A 14819-nucleotide genomic window follows, 5' to 3' on the forward strand; every position below is an offset into this window, starting at 1 on the left:
CACCTAGCTGACCCGAACCCGAACCCGAACCCGCCCTTCCACCGAGAGCTCCCCTCCCTTCGGGGGAGCAGTCACAGCTCATGAGTCCCAGCCTTTCCCATGGACATGTCCCCGCCCCTGCATTTTTGCTGGAGGGGCGTGCTCACATGTGCCTCAGGCCGCGCATGAACACGTGAGCGAGGTGGCCGCTGCACGTGAGAATGCATGCCTGATGGATAAGCCATTAGACTCGTCTCTCCATACACGCCCTCCGCCCCTAGGGCTCTGTGAAAAGGCAATGTGTGATTGCCACCGCCAGAGCCTCGCCATGGAGTCCCTTAACAGTCAGTCAGTCACACACACACCTCCACCGCCCTGATGCAACAGGGCACCCTACTTTAAGACACTTCTACTTTAAGAGTGTCAAGGCTCGTGTCCCCTTAAAGGCCACCTTCCTGAGTAGACACTAAGGTTTGCCGAAAGAGCACCCATGCGGGAGGCAAACCCTTCGGGTCTCGTATCAGACTATCTTAGTCAGGGATTCTGTTGCTCTTATACAACACCACAGCCAAGGCAACAACACAGAAGAAAGAGTTTTATTCGGGGATTGTGGTTCCAGGGCGTTAAGGCGCCATAACAGCAGGGAAAGCAGGTGGCAGACCTGGCAAGCGCAGCTGGAAGCTGGAGCTCAGGGTCCCCATCTCAAACTGCAAACGGGAAGGCAAGAGACAGAGACTCCAATTAGAGCCACCCATGTTTTATTTATTGATTACTACTTTGTTTTGGAATGGATTTGCACTTATTGATAGAACTTAAGGTCAATTTGGCGATATGTATATTTCTCCTTTTGTTTAGGTACTGTGTTTTTGTAGCTCATTTAGAAATGTAATATATAATGTAGTACAGATTATAGACAATTGCCTATGATAGTCTCAGCTTAGAGTTAAGTTAGTTAAGTTTTTTCAAGATACACAGAGATGTATCTGAGACAGAGAGGCGTTCTTCTTCAAACCTTTCAAAGACCTACACAATATGGCATTTAAAATGGTTTAGGGTTTTTCTTGACAGTGAGACATAACTGCTCCTGGCAGCACCACCTGAGTCAGAAAGGAAGATGGACATCGAAAAAACACATATGGAGTTTACCTCCAGTGTGGCAAGGCTAGCCATATGGACACGATACTGCTCTTGCCTGGACTGTTTGATGTTATGCTGTATAAACTGGACATGCAGGACCCACAGAAAAGTGACTGCTGATTCAAGGTGGACAGTGCTACAGAGTTCCTGCTTCATGAAAGGGTCTGCCAGACAGTCTGCAGGACACAGAGAAAAGTGACTGACAAACTGCCAATACAAGTGGACAGTTTGAAGTTTCCTGCTTTACTGAAAAATCTTTCAGACACACTATGGCCTATGGGCTAAAGATGGAAGATTACAAAAGAACTTCAGGTGACAGACAGGCAAGATGTCTCTGTCATTTCTAGAGTTTATGTATTTCTAGAGTTCTGTGGTCTGTGAAGAAATTAAAGACAAATAGTTATGGTTATAGTTTTCCTCAGTTACGCTTAAAGAAACGTTACATATAGGACTTTAGATTCACAAATATAGGTTAGATGATAAAATAGTTTCTTTTAATCTTACTAAATGTTACTGGACTAAATACTGTTAACTGTGAGTCTTACGTGATAACTGTTGTGTTATATATTTTGCTATGTTAAGGTTAAAACCCCTCTTTTTAGTTAGACAGAAAAGACGAGATGATGGGAGATGTCATTCTGTAAATATGTTTCTCATACTGGTTAATGAATAAAGCACTGATGGCCAATAGGAAAGCAAGATGGGGGGGGGGGGGGACTAGGAGACTAGGAGGAAAGAGAAAGGAGGAAGGAGGAGAAGATGGAGGGCCTGGAGGGAGCAGAACTCCGGCTCTCGGTAAGATGAGACCACGTGGAAATACATAGATCAACAGAAATAGGTTAATAAGTAAGACAAAAGTAGCCGATAAAAAAAACTAATAACGGGCCAACAGAATTATATCAAATACAGAGTCTCTGTGTGTTAATTGGGACTGGCGCGGCGACAGGACAGGACCAGGCGGCGGGAGAAAAAAACCTTACTCCTTACACACCCCTAACCACATACTACCTCCGTTCAGCCAGGCCCCATCTCCTTAGCCTCTTCAAACAGCCACTGTTCAATTTCAGAGTGGAAAGAGACAAAAGGCAGGAAGGAGACCAAATTCCGACCTCAGCAGTTATGCCTGCATTTATCAGCACAGAGAGCTGGATGGAAGTTGCCCACCAGGGCGAGGGAGCCAGCTGGTCGGGACTCTTACAGCAGTGGGCAAGGGGCTTGGAGAAGCGGCAGTTGATGCAGCTCTCGGGAGGCACGTGCGGATTAAGATATTCTTGAGAAATTGCTGGTCCCCTCTCCCTGGGATTGTTTTCCCAAACAAGGCCGTCTATCTTGGGAAACCGCCTGCCATAGCCGGAACACACAGAGGTGACTGGCCCATAGCCGTGGGGCAATGACAGCGAGACAGTCTTGGGAGACATGCTTTTCTACAACCAGGGAGGACCACGTATTCAAATGCCTGAGACTATGGGGCACATCTACAATCCAGCACACAGGTGAAGCTCTGGCGGGAAACCCTCCCCCAACCACCAGGTGTGAAAAACAGCGGAATTCCACAGGGCTGCCATAGCTCCTGTGAACCAAACCCACCCCTCAAAAGCCCGGGTCCCAGAGGAGGTGGAGTAACTGGACTGAATTTTAACCCAGCAACCTGCCTTTACTGTCACCCGCCTGCTTCTATACTTGTATCTCCTGCTTGCTTGCCTCTGGTCTCCCACCAAATGAGAGGCGACTGAAAGAGGGCCAGTGCCACTAGGGATTGATGCTGGGGTGCTGTCCACCCACGGGGGCGGGGTGGGTGGGGGCGTGAAATAAACCTTCCTCTCCCCTACTGAAAAGGGCTCGGTGGGTGACTTTGTTTTCCAGAAACTCCCACAGCAAATCATGCAAAAGTGTTTGCCCCAGACCTGTCATTTGTGTGTGTGCATGGTGGGCCCTGTAGGCCCTTGTCTGGTCCATCAGGCCTAGCATGGGTGGTATGAGAACTCCCCCTCTTTTCCCTTCGGACAATCAGATTTAATGGCTGCCTGTCTGCTTCCTCCTGACCCCTCCTTCCACAGAGTCCCCTTTGTTTTTTATTCCTGTGTTAGATAAGCATGCTTTCAGGAAAGCTTCCTGGGAACCCTGAAAAGCTTAATCACCCAATCCTCGTCAATTCTGCATTCCCCTCTGCTCTCCACTTTTTTTTTTTCCTTTCCCTTCTCTCAGTTAGGCCCAGACTGGAAAGCTAAACCTCAGCTAATGAGGAGCAGCCCAGATCCTCCCTGTGTGAGGAATAAAAGCAGCCACGTAGGCCGTATATCCTGCTACTCTCTGGCCTGCTGCGCCCTTCCGTTTTTACACAAAGAAATTGCTTGCCAAATTACTTTCAGCTTGCTCGTCGGTTCCTTTGTGAGACACTGAGATTGGTCTATTCCAACAGTGGGCCCAGCTGCTGTGATTGTGCCATTCAGGCGCAGCTTGGCCTTCAAGGTGCTTGTGTGATGCGGCATGTATTTCTGTGTCTACACAAAGGGTAGGTTTAGCTCACAAACTCCAGGTAAAAGGTGAAGCAATCTCACATGTGCTAAACAGGGCTGGACAGATGGCTCAACGCTTGAGAGCACCTGCTGTTGTTCCAGAAGACTCCAGTTCACATAGCCAACACCCACATTGGGTGGCTCACAACCACCTGTAACCCAAGCCCCACTCCTGTGTGTGTGTGTGTGTGTGTGTGTCTGTCTGTCTCTGTCTGTGTGTGTGTGTTTCTGTGTACATGCTCACATGGGACAGAGTGAATAATAAAATCCCGGGGACAGATACTGGGGTCCAAGTTTCAAGCTGAAGCTCAGAAAAGGAAAGCAGCTTGCCACTAGCTCTCATCTCTATCTCAGACCCCAAGGGCTGGCCTCTCCTCAGCTTGGCTAGAGAATAAAATGCTCCTGCAACATCCGTAGTGCCAAGATCAAAGGTGTATAGCACCATTTCCTGGCTCTATGGCTTGTGGCTGGCTTTGCTTTCTGTACCCTCAGCCAAGCTTTAATAAATCACAAATACTGTATCACCACACTAGGGTGGGGGCACACATCGGTCAGAGGACAGACCTTGGGAGTGAGTTCTGGTGTTATGGGACCTGGAGACTGGAACTGAGCCCCTCTCCCAGCCTTCATGGCTACCAACACACACTTGGAGTAAGCTCACAAAGACTCATCAAGTACACACCCATGAAAATGAACATCAAATCTGAACACAGATTCTAAGGATTCATGAAAACAAAAAATACATCACAGGAAAAAAGCGAAAGAATGACTCAGGAGTTAGACAAACATACACATACGTGCAGAATTACTTGATGAAAATTAAACTCTGAATACTAGAAAATGCTCCGGGAAAACAACAGCCATTGTAAAATACTGAAACTGCAAATGCTTATTATTATACAGATGTTCACTGATAAATGTTTTTGACCAAAGGTAAGGGCAGGTACCTTTCCACCAGTGCTGAATACAGCCTGGAAACGAGTCTGGCTGTCTTTGGGAAAAGCCACAGCCCCACCGCAAGCTCAAACCCAAGGCTTTCAGATCTGGCTCTGCAGTGGGAATCGTGTAAACCGTTTAGCACATCTGAGTGCGAAAACCAGAGTCGTGTGCAGTTAAGTCTGAGGGAACATGTTGGGTTGGATTTCCAGTAAAGGCCCATTTGCAAAGGCCTTGGCTCTGTGACATCATGAATAATAAAAGCATGCACAGATTAAGGGATCCCGTCGTTATTTATTTCTTCCCGAAATGAGTAAAGTAACACTGACTTTGCGGAAGTGAAGGGGAACCAAAGAAGCCAATCGTAAAACCAAATGACATTATTTGCTTCCAAAATGTAACTGCCACTGGTGGGAGAATGTACCTCCCTTGCTGTCAGGGGCCAAGGATCCACACTTAACTGTTGCTACTCACAGAACTGTTGGGGGTTCAGTTCATGGTGAACAGAGCCCCAGTCTTATTTCTAACAAGCAAAGTAAAGAGAAAGGAGCTGCATCGACCACTAGGAATATCCTGTCAGCAAGGCCAATGCTCCCTGTGCATCTTTGCGTGAGCTTCAGATGGTTTCTTCGGGGCAGTCAAGGACCAGGGATTGAAGGTACGTTTCAACAACAGACACATCTTGCTCTTGCTGTGTGAAAATGGAGAGTTGGGGAATCACTATTCCATCTCTGCCCACAGGAAGCCACCCCGAGGCACACAGCAAGCATTACAGACATGCGACTTACCCTTTCCATGATAACTCTGTCCTGCGCCTTGAAGATTTCCTTCCTCACTTCACTTCTTTCACCACCAATAAACGCTTTGCGTTGTTCACTCAAGTCCTTGGCTTTCTGAAAAAAAGAAAAAAAAACGACAAAAACCAACAAACAAACAGAAAGTCTACTTGAGCCTGAAGCCCTCTGGCTTGACACCTTACCCCATTTCATTTTAAAGGAACCGACTTTCCATATCCAAAGGATGTTTGTCATGATTTAAACTTAAGAACAGTGGCGAATTTGAGCACGTTAAATGACCACCCCACAAAAATTTCCAGTGACACATTTTAAGGCGGTATCATTGTGGGACACGGACAGCTAGGACACACATCTCAGAAAATGGGTGGAGGATCAGTTAAAAAGTCACGGGGAGCAGATATGGAAAAGGAGATGCAGCCCCCTCCCCATAATGTGTAGGACTCCCCCCACGCCCCACCACCGGGACCAGGCCAGCAGGAAAACCTGCTCGAAACTAAAGTTACCCAACATGGGGATGAGAACTTTCACTTCAAACTTAACAAAAACCTAATAATGGGTTTTACAAATAAACAAAGTAACTAACTATAAAAAAAAAAAAAAAAAAAAAAAAAAACAGAGCCAACAAGTAAGGCTTCTTGGTAACAACATTTTTCTCAGTTGGGCTCTGTTTAGCTGTAGACAAGCACAAGTATTCACTGCTCCTTTAAGGGAGGATTTCTGACTCAGCATAAAGGAAAAACAAAAAAACAAAACAAAACAAATAAACAAACAAACCCCACAAGTCTTTTAAAGACCTCTCCAAAGAACTTAACGGTGTGTACGAGGGCCGGCAATGGCAGTGGCCACATCGCCAAGCCGGCAGCATGCTGGTGGATGGCAGCGTAGACCAAGGCACTGAGCACAGCTCTCAGTTCTGGCGGCAAACGTACCCTGCCATCTTGGATAGACCACGGCTAATAGGGCCGTGACCTTCATTTTAGCAATGTTGTTGTTTACCAGATAAAAGGCTGGTGGCCAGAAGAAGATAAAGACAGTTTAGTTTCCTGCTTGGCTGAGGAGTGTGCTAGACACACTATGGCCTATAGGCTGAAGATGGAACATTACAGAAGCACTTCGGGTGCCTGACCGGGCAGTGAGTTGTCTCTGTCATTTCTAGAGTTTATATGTTATCCTTCTGTGGTCTTTGATGGAACTGAAGACAGATAGTTAAGGTTATAGTTAGGATTAAAGATAAGTTACATGTAAGACTTTAGACTCACAAAGATAGGGTAGATGGTGAAATATTTTCTTTAAATCTTGCTAGATGTTAACAAACTTAATATTGCTAACTATGGTTCTTGTTTGATAACTGTTTTGCTATATAATATATCTTGCTATGTTAAGGTTAAAAGCCCTTTTTTTACTTCAGACAGAAAAGAGGAGATGATGGGAGACGTCATTCTGTAAATATGTTGCTCGTCTTGGTTAACGAATAAAGCCCTGTTGGCCAATAGGAAAGCAAGATAGGTGGGTCTAGGAGACCAGGAGGGGAGAGGAAGGAGTAGGGAAGAGATTCAAGATGGAGGATGGAGAGAGCAGAACGCCGGGGCCTCTGTCCGGTAAGAGGAGACCACGTGGAAATGCTTAGGTGAATAGAAATGGGATAGTATTTAAGACAGTGCTAGCCGATAAGAAATGCTAGTAACTGGCCAACAGAATTATATCTAATACAGCGTCTCTGTGTGTTATTTGGGGCTGGCGAGGCGGTGGGACCAGGCCGGCAGGGAAAACCGGCTCTTAACACCTGTCCAGTCTCTGCCCTATTACCAGGGCCCAGACATCTTAGGAACAGACACCCTGCACACCAGCTGAAAATAAGTATGTGAATGGAGCTTGCTGGGCTTGACGCTGAAAAGGACGCAAATGGTGACGTCAAGCAGTAAACACATAGGGTGTCCTTAGGGGAAGACAAGGCACAGGAAGCTTTGTGGGCAAAGAGCAGACGCAAAGCAAGGGCAAGGAACAGGACTCACTTCAAGGGAAGCTGCTTCACTGGGAGGAGGGAAGAGGGACAGAAGGAAGCAAGCAGCCAGCACAAGCTTTCAAGACAGTGAGTGTGTGTGTGTGTGTGTGTGTGTGTGTGTGTGTGTGTGTGTGTAGGTGATGGGTGTGAGGAGGTGATGGGTGGGTGGTTGGGTGGGTGGGCAGAGGACACGGGAAACAGAGCATTAAGAAGGAAGGCCACTGGGAAATCTTGAAAAGAAAACGCCATGTTTGACGAAAATAGTCCCTCAGAGGCAGAGCGGAGGACGGGGACAGGAGGGAAGCCTGGGTGGAGGAGCAGAGAGCAGTGTACAGAGACGCAGGGGCAGAAGGGTCTGGGCAGAAGGGCATGGATCATCTGGGGAAGCCAGAGATATCCAGTCACAAGGCTTCCTATGTGGTGCTGCTCACATTGAGCACTCACAGTTAGATGCAAGCCTATCTGACAGGTTCTTCCAGCCAGTTCCCAAGAAGTATCCAGCTGCATTGGGGCTCCATATGTGTGTGTGGATCTGAAGGCCTTGAAAATTCAGTTTTACTTTTCTGTGTGCTTGGTGTGTGCAGGTGGGTGTGCACGTATGTCTGTTTCAGTGTGGAGACCAGATGTCACAGAAAACTCAAAGCGATTCCCTTCACGTGGACGTGTTTGCATGCACACACGTGTGCTAGTGTGTGGCAGCACCATCCTGAACAGCTCACCACATTACTCCTTGAGGCAGGGTATCTCACTAAACACAGGGTTTTCCAATTTGCCTGTACTGGTGGTCACACAAGCCCCAGGGATCCTTGTGTCTCTAGCCTCACCTCGCTGGGGTTATAGGCAGAGTTTGCCATGCCCGGAGTGCACGTGGCTGCTAGGGGTAGCCACCTGGGTATTAACTGGTGAACGCATGCTTGCTCAGCAAAAACAGACCTAGCTTCTCGCTGGCACCCGGAAAACACTTAATTTACTATGATACACTGAGCACTTTAGATAAGGCATCTGAATCAGATCTGAGGAGAGGTATTTCATAGGGTATTTTAATGAGAGCATCAAAAGGAATTCCCGCTGAAGGGCTGCTTCAACTCCTGGGTGTACAGGCGTCACTTAGGGCCTGGAGCTTCAGCGAGGTACAGTTGCCGGTTCTATGCTCTCAATTCAAAGCGGGTTAATCCTCTACCAACTCTTCCAGTCCCCACATCAGCTGTAGAGCTGTGAAATACATGACCGCCAATACTCAAGTGTAATTCTAATGTCTGAAGACTGCAAAACACTCAACATGGAAGAAAGTAAAAACTGTCCTTGCCCTTTGCTCATCACTGACCCGAGCCGTCCAATCAAAACAAGTCAAAGAACACCAGAAGGATCCCCAGACTTGCTAATTTCCATCGAAATGTCACTAGAGGTCAATAACTCATCACTGTGATGCACTGTGCTCCTTTATAAGCAAACTTCCAGTCACCAGCAGCCGTGCTAGAACATGGTCCACAACACTGTCGTCAGTTTCCCAGGCTAAGCAAACCTCAGCATTTCTGCTGTGTGTGGGGAAAATATCCCAGAGAGAATGTGATCACAGTTTTCAAAACTAATTCTTTTTCTCCCTCAAATTGAGAAAGGGCCAATCTGTCTTCTGCTCGTAACAGACACATGGTAAGACATAAGGGTGTGTTCTGTCAACAAGTGCAATCTACCAGACCTTCAAAAATGTGTCACACATATCTTTAGCGTTCTCCATCTTGGTTTCATGATCCTCTACAGCTTTCTGCAACACCTTCACCTGCTGCTGAGCTATAAGCTGAAACAGAGGAAACCAATGAAAAAATGTCAGTAAAACTGAACACTGAACCCTGCCGCTTACAGGAATTCCTTCCCATCATGCTTTGTTCTCTGACATTCATGATGAACAAGTCTGAAGCCATGGCCTCCAATGCCAAAAGCAACATAACACGATCTGACCAGTGTCAGTCTTGCCACGCTTGTGCAGAAATCCTATGAAATAACCATTTTAAAATTATCAATAAGACCCACCTAATCTGTGGCTTCCTACCTCACCAGAATTTTACGTTCCCAGCATTTCTTTGTTTTCATAAAATATGTTTTAATATGATGAGAACACATTAGCTTCCAAGGAAACCCTCCTTTCCAAGAAAGCAGGACAGACAGACAGAGAGAGAGAGAGAGACAGAGACAGAGACAGAGAGAGACAGAGAGTCAGAGAGGGGGAGAACTAGAGAAAACGAGGGAGAGAGAGAGAGTTCTGACCAAACTTTCCTCATCAGTCAGCCATGCCCCAGATTGTGACATTCTGTCAACTACATTATCAACCAAATAAGAAGGGCAGGGAAGATGAATGGCAAACATACATCATCTCACGAGGCCACACATTCTGAAGCAACATGTCAAAAATGCAAGCACTCAATACACAAGATCTAGAAAGGTACGGACGGATTCTTCACAGGTCTGCTTTGACTCCTAGGAAACTGAGGCAGGGGGGTTAATTGTTCTCCTGAGCTTTCCCAAGGTGCCAGTGTCAGGACTATGACAGCATCTGAGTCCAGGTGCTGCTTCCCCACCTTTGGAAGGCAGGGCCTTTGGAAGGCAGGGCCTTTGGAAGGCAGGGCCTTTGGAAGGCAGGGCCTTTGGAAGGCAGGGCCTTTGGAAAGCAGGGCCTTTGGGAGTACAGCTCTGTCCTCCATCGGGATGAAAGACCCCTCAAAGACAGCACTACTCGGTGTCCATGAACGCTAAGCCTCTCCCTGCTCTGCTCTGTCCCAGCCACACTGGCTGCTCTCACTTTGCCTCCATGATCACTGTGTCAGAAGGCAGACTGGGACTCCCCACCCCCACCCCTCCTGCACTGTTTGGCATCTGCACTGTGTGTGGATCACCAAGGGCAACCTCTGAGCACACAAGCCCATACCTTCTCCTGCACTGACCATGCAGTCCCTGCTCACCCGCCCACCATGCTGGCCCCTCACCCATGACTACACCACCCCAGCACAGACAAAGGGAGCAAGCCAGAGAGGACAGCTAGTCTCTCCAGGCCATATCCATCACCCTCCTTGTGTCCCGTCCCTTTCCCTTGAGACCTGCTGCACTGAAGCCCTGCCACTGTGGAAAGGGACTCAGAGGACCTATTCCAAGCTAAGAGCAACACTCACATTGAGGCGTTCTTCTTGCTCCCTTGCTCTCACCACATCGCCCAGCCACTTCTGATACAGGGACTCAAACATCTGGGAGTGTATGGAGTGAAGCTCCTGCCTGTAAAACACAGTAATGATTCCTGAGCACCCTCACACTATGTGAGGCCAAGGCAATGACACCACACACTCATCGTTGTCACACAAGAGCCAGGAGCCAACGACAAAAGGGGGCATGAATTAAATTGTCTCTTGAGAGGCAGAAATGTGACCCACTCTAATCCCAGAAGAATGCTGTTTTAATTGGTTACCTAAGGGGGGATGTCATTTTGCACGTCTTCCCTCTCCCTGGGATGCTCTGAAGCACACCTTTCCCAAGACTGCATTCCTGGCTTAGAATCTGACTCATCTTTGCTCCCCCTTATGGAGTAACTAACCTACAGCTTCTGAGAGCCAAAGTCCGTGTTGTGAAGGCAACATACCCTTCGTCCTATGGCACTCACACACACGAAGAGCCAAAGTCCGTGTTGTGAAGGCAACATACCCTTCGTCCTATGGCACTTACACACACGAAGAGCGCACAGAACCCTTTCCCCACATGGCCACGATGACTGACCAAGAGGAGCCCAGATGGCACCTATTACCTCTTAACGGGTACGGTCTGGTAGACCAGAGAAGACTGTCTTTCCTTATTGGAAGCTATCCGTCTTGTCATCTGACAGAGGAGAAACTCTTCTCTTGCCCATCTTGCAGCTAACACATCTCACCTCTATAAAAGGCGGGGGGGGGGGGGTTTCTGCCACAGCAATGAACAACAGGACTACCTCACAGAGAAAATGCAGTGCTAGGTAGGTCGCATTAGCAATTCCACTCTGTGCAGGATCACCATGGCGGGCAGGCAGGCAGGAGTGACTTTGGAAGGAAGAGTAAAAGCTGTACAGGTCTCATTTTACAGAGGGTCACGCACAACTGTACCTTGACTTCTGCTGGGTTTTGAAAATGCTCTGGAGGTTTTCGTTCAGGCTTCTGAAAGAGTCATTTATATCCTTTGCAAACTGCTTCCTCTTTGCCAGAAGGGACTGGGTAATGCCACCTATTTGAGAAAGGAAATGGTATCACATTAAATCGAATATCCAGAGGAAGCCGCGCTCCTTCAACCCTGACACATCACCTACACAGTAGGAGGGGTACCTATAGATCCTGTGTCCATGTTGCTCTTCGCTGAACTTTTATTTATTTTAAAATCTGAGACTGGGTCCCGAGCAGCCCAGGCTGCTCTCAAACCTGAGAGGCGAGTGAGGGCGACCTCCAGGTCCCGAATCTCCTAAGTGTTAGGAATACAGGCACACTGGGGGGTGAAGGGGTGGGGGCATCATGCTCTGACGAGTGACCGTCACTGACAAAACATTTTCTGGACACCTTAGAGATCAAGCGGTAGTTCCTCTGTACCAGAAAGAGCAATGCTCTCAGATGTCAGACACCCTGGCTTACACGAATTGACTCTATACACCGGCTAAGGATTGACGATATCTCTCTAGTAATGTCCTTTTAGGGCCATCCACACAAGTGAGCAAAAGCTGCCTCAGCTTGGGAGGTGGCTTGTGGCACACTGACTTGGTTACCGTGAATGACAGAAAACAAGCCCGTGTGGCATGCTATGCGTCACACACACTTTTCTTCCCGGTCCACATTGTGGCTGCCTTCGGTATTCCCTGACAGGCTCATCAATCTATATACAGCCTTCAGGCTCTTATCCATGCCCTCTTTGGTAGGGGCTCCTGGAGGAGAGCAAGGTCGCAAAGCCAGAAAAATGACTCAATTCAGGATGTGAAAAACAGCTGTTGAATTGTAACTTACCACTCAGTGTGGTAGGACAAAAAGCAGAGGTTTATCTGCTTGCCCATCATCTCTAGTAACACTCTTCAGCAACCAGTGCAGGAATCAGGAAACTCTCCTGACCACCTCAGTGACAGCTATTCCAGTCCCCGGCTCAGATCAGCTAGCTAAAAGTTAAGCTAAAAGTACCACCACCACCACCTACACCCGCCCACCTGTAAAGGGCAAATGGCAATTTACTGTTCCACCAAAAATGAATGAATGAATGAGTGAGCGAGTGAGTGAATGAGTGAATGAAAAGAAATTCCTCTGCACTGCAGAGGGGTCCGAAAGAAAGCTCTGGGACCAGCAACATCTGCTCAAACACACCTTTGAAATCCTGTATCCTCTTCTGAACAGGTTGCCTGTGGAAAATGCACACAAGAATCCTTAAGTGAGGACAAGCATCCAAAGTGTGCACTGAAGGAAGGTGAGGCATGCGGTTTTGCAGGGACTAGTGCTTATGCGGGACAGAGTCTGGTTTTCCTCTCTTGGGGTTGATGGGAGGTGCCATTCTGTAAATATTCCTTCCCATTCCTGCCCATTTTCACAGTGAATCAGTGAGTTCACTGCAGATGCATACGGGCACATGGGCAAGCGTTACTGGCTGGAGCATGGGTGACTCACAGTCAGCCTTCTCTCCAGGAAACCAACCTCAGGCTGGGTGTTGGATGAATGAGTCATGACAACTGAATCCCAGGCATTCCCTTGCCAGCTGCAGGCAGCTCCGTGGAAGTGTCTCCCACCCTCAAGCAGTGACTTCCTGTCATGTTTTGGCAGTACAGGGGTTTTTATAGTAAACGTTTAGCGGAATCCGTTCCCTGTTCGGCAGCGATGCGTTCTGTAAAGGGTTCTCACCCATCTGTCGTGCACTCCAGCCACATTCACACTCATCCTTCCGCCGGTGCCCTCCTGCTAGTCCTCCTCTATCACCCCGGCAGTGAGGCCTCTACTTTCATGCCTTCTGACCATACTCAACCTCCAGAGTCAGCCTCCACTCCACTCCCCAATCTTTCCCCTCTATTGGGCATTGCCCACCTCTCCCCAGGCTCCCTTCTCAGTTTGGGTTTTGCCATTTCATGGACCTACTTTATAATCTAGGACCCTCAAATGAGAGAAAACAGGTGACGGTATTCTCTTTGGTGCTGGCTCATTTCACTCAACACCAAACTCTCCATTTGGATCCATTTTCCAGCAAAGGACATCCTTTTCTCTGTATGACTGCATAAAACCACACTGAAACTACCTCCTGGGGCAGGCCAAAGTTCCTGTAAGACATCACCTGGCCTCTTGCACATCTGATCCTGAGGAACAGCTGGCCATCACACTGGTATCAACTGCTGGATTGTTTGCTGCATTGAGAAGAAAGGGGAATCCTTTGTGGATGAAGTGTGCTGCTCTCATCAACCCACATGGGAAACAGCTTCACTCTGGGCTTGGGTGAGCCCATGGCCAACAACAGCAGTTTTAAAGTCATCTTCTGGGAACCGGTGCCCACACCCACACCCACACCCAAACAACACAGGTGAAATTCAGTTCAGCCAGAGTCTGGGGACGGCGGGGACACATATTTGTAAAAGCCTTCCAAGGAAAGTCACTGTGACCCATGGGCTTCTCCAGAGGCCTGCTGGCCAGGACCAATGGCCCTTGTGAGCCGTGCACTCCCGCCACGGGCTGAGAACATCAGGTGTGGACAGAAACCCAGAACATGCTTGAGAATCAGATCTGAGCACCAGAAACCCGCCCCCCACCACCCATGCATGTAACCCCATGGAATGAACTGGTTAGTACCACGCCACCCATGTGCACCGCCTGCCAAAGAGTAGTAGAATGTCCCCTCAGTTAGGCCCAGCCACATATGCCCCGTCGTATCAGGTGCATTGTTACCAGGTGCGATTGCATCTGGGTTCTGGGAGTCATCTGAACAGAGATTCGGATCAACCCTTGGGCGCTTGGCACGTCTCTTCATGTCTTTCTGTTCCTCGGTTGACATGGCTTGCGGCCTCACTGTGCTGGGCCGCCGGACTCCTAGAATGTTGGTGTGTACAGTAAAGACACAGGGAAGAATTTCACCACAGCAATGGAAACAGGGACCAGGCCTCCACAGCCTGTGGTCGTGTGCCCTGGCACTACCCTGCTGGGGCAGAGAGGTGGCAGGAGGAGGATGGCACCGGTACATAATGCCACATCCAATCACATTCTGTCCCTTTTTTCTTTTCTTTTCTATTTTTTTACACCCAACCCCCTCCCCACCCCGGAACGCAGAACGCAGAGCTCTCCGCAACCCCGTAGCCCCCAATCTCAGCCCTTTCTGCTGATTGCTTGTCCCCAGGATAGGGCAAGCTTGGTCTAGCCCCAGGCCAAGTGCCACAATACCTGCATCTTGTCACAAACACCAACCCACTGATAGCCAATGCGGGCCCTGGAACCATGTCTG

At 48.4% G+C, this 14819-nt stretch overlaps 1 protein-coding gene across 1 annotated transcript; it reads right to left on the reverse strand.

Annotated features, from left to right (window-relative positions):
* Positions 1-9054: 9054 nt before the first annotated feature.
* LOC127217383 (X-linked lymphocyte-regulated protein 5C-like) lies at positions 9055-14375 on the reverse strand. The gene is made up of 6 exons (XM_051178372.1): positions 14270-14375; positions 13665-13734; positions 12713-12747; positions 11483-11600; positions 10529-10628; positions 9055-9162 (listed from the first exon to the last, which is right to left on the reverse strand). Exons 1-6 carry the CDS (start codon positions 14373-14375, stop codon positions 9055-9057), a joined length of 537 nt encoding a protein of 178 aa, XP_051034329.1.
* Positions 14376-14819: the final 444 nt, after the last annotated feature.

The sequence above is a fragment of the Phodopus roborovskii genome, unplaced genomic scaffold (genome assembly GCF_943737965.1).
Source record: "Phodopus roborovskii unplaced genomic scaffold, PHOROB, whole genome shotgun sequence".
Classification (NCBI taxonomy): domain Eukaryota; kingdom Metazoa; phylum Chordata; class Mammalia; order Rodentia; family Cricetidae; genus Phodopus; species Phodopus roborovskii.

Coding starts and splice junctions, on each gene's coding strand:
- LOC127217383 (XM_051178372.1), bottom strand. CDS start 14,375: ATGTCAACCGAGGAACAGAAAGACATGAAGAGACGTGCCAAGCGCCCA. Junction 10,629..11,482: donor AAAACCCAGCAGAAGTCAAG/GTACAGTTGTGC, acceptor TGTGTTTTACAG/GCAGGAGCTTCACTCCATAC. Junction 9,163..10,528: donor AGCAAGAAGAACGCCTCAAT/GTGAGTGTTGCT, acceptor CCTCTGTTTCAG/CTTATAGCTCAGCAGCAGGT.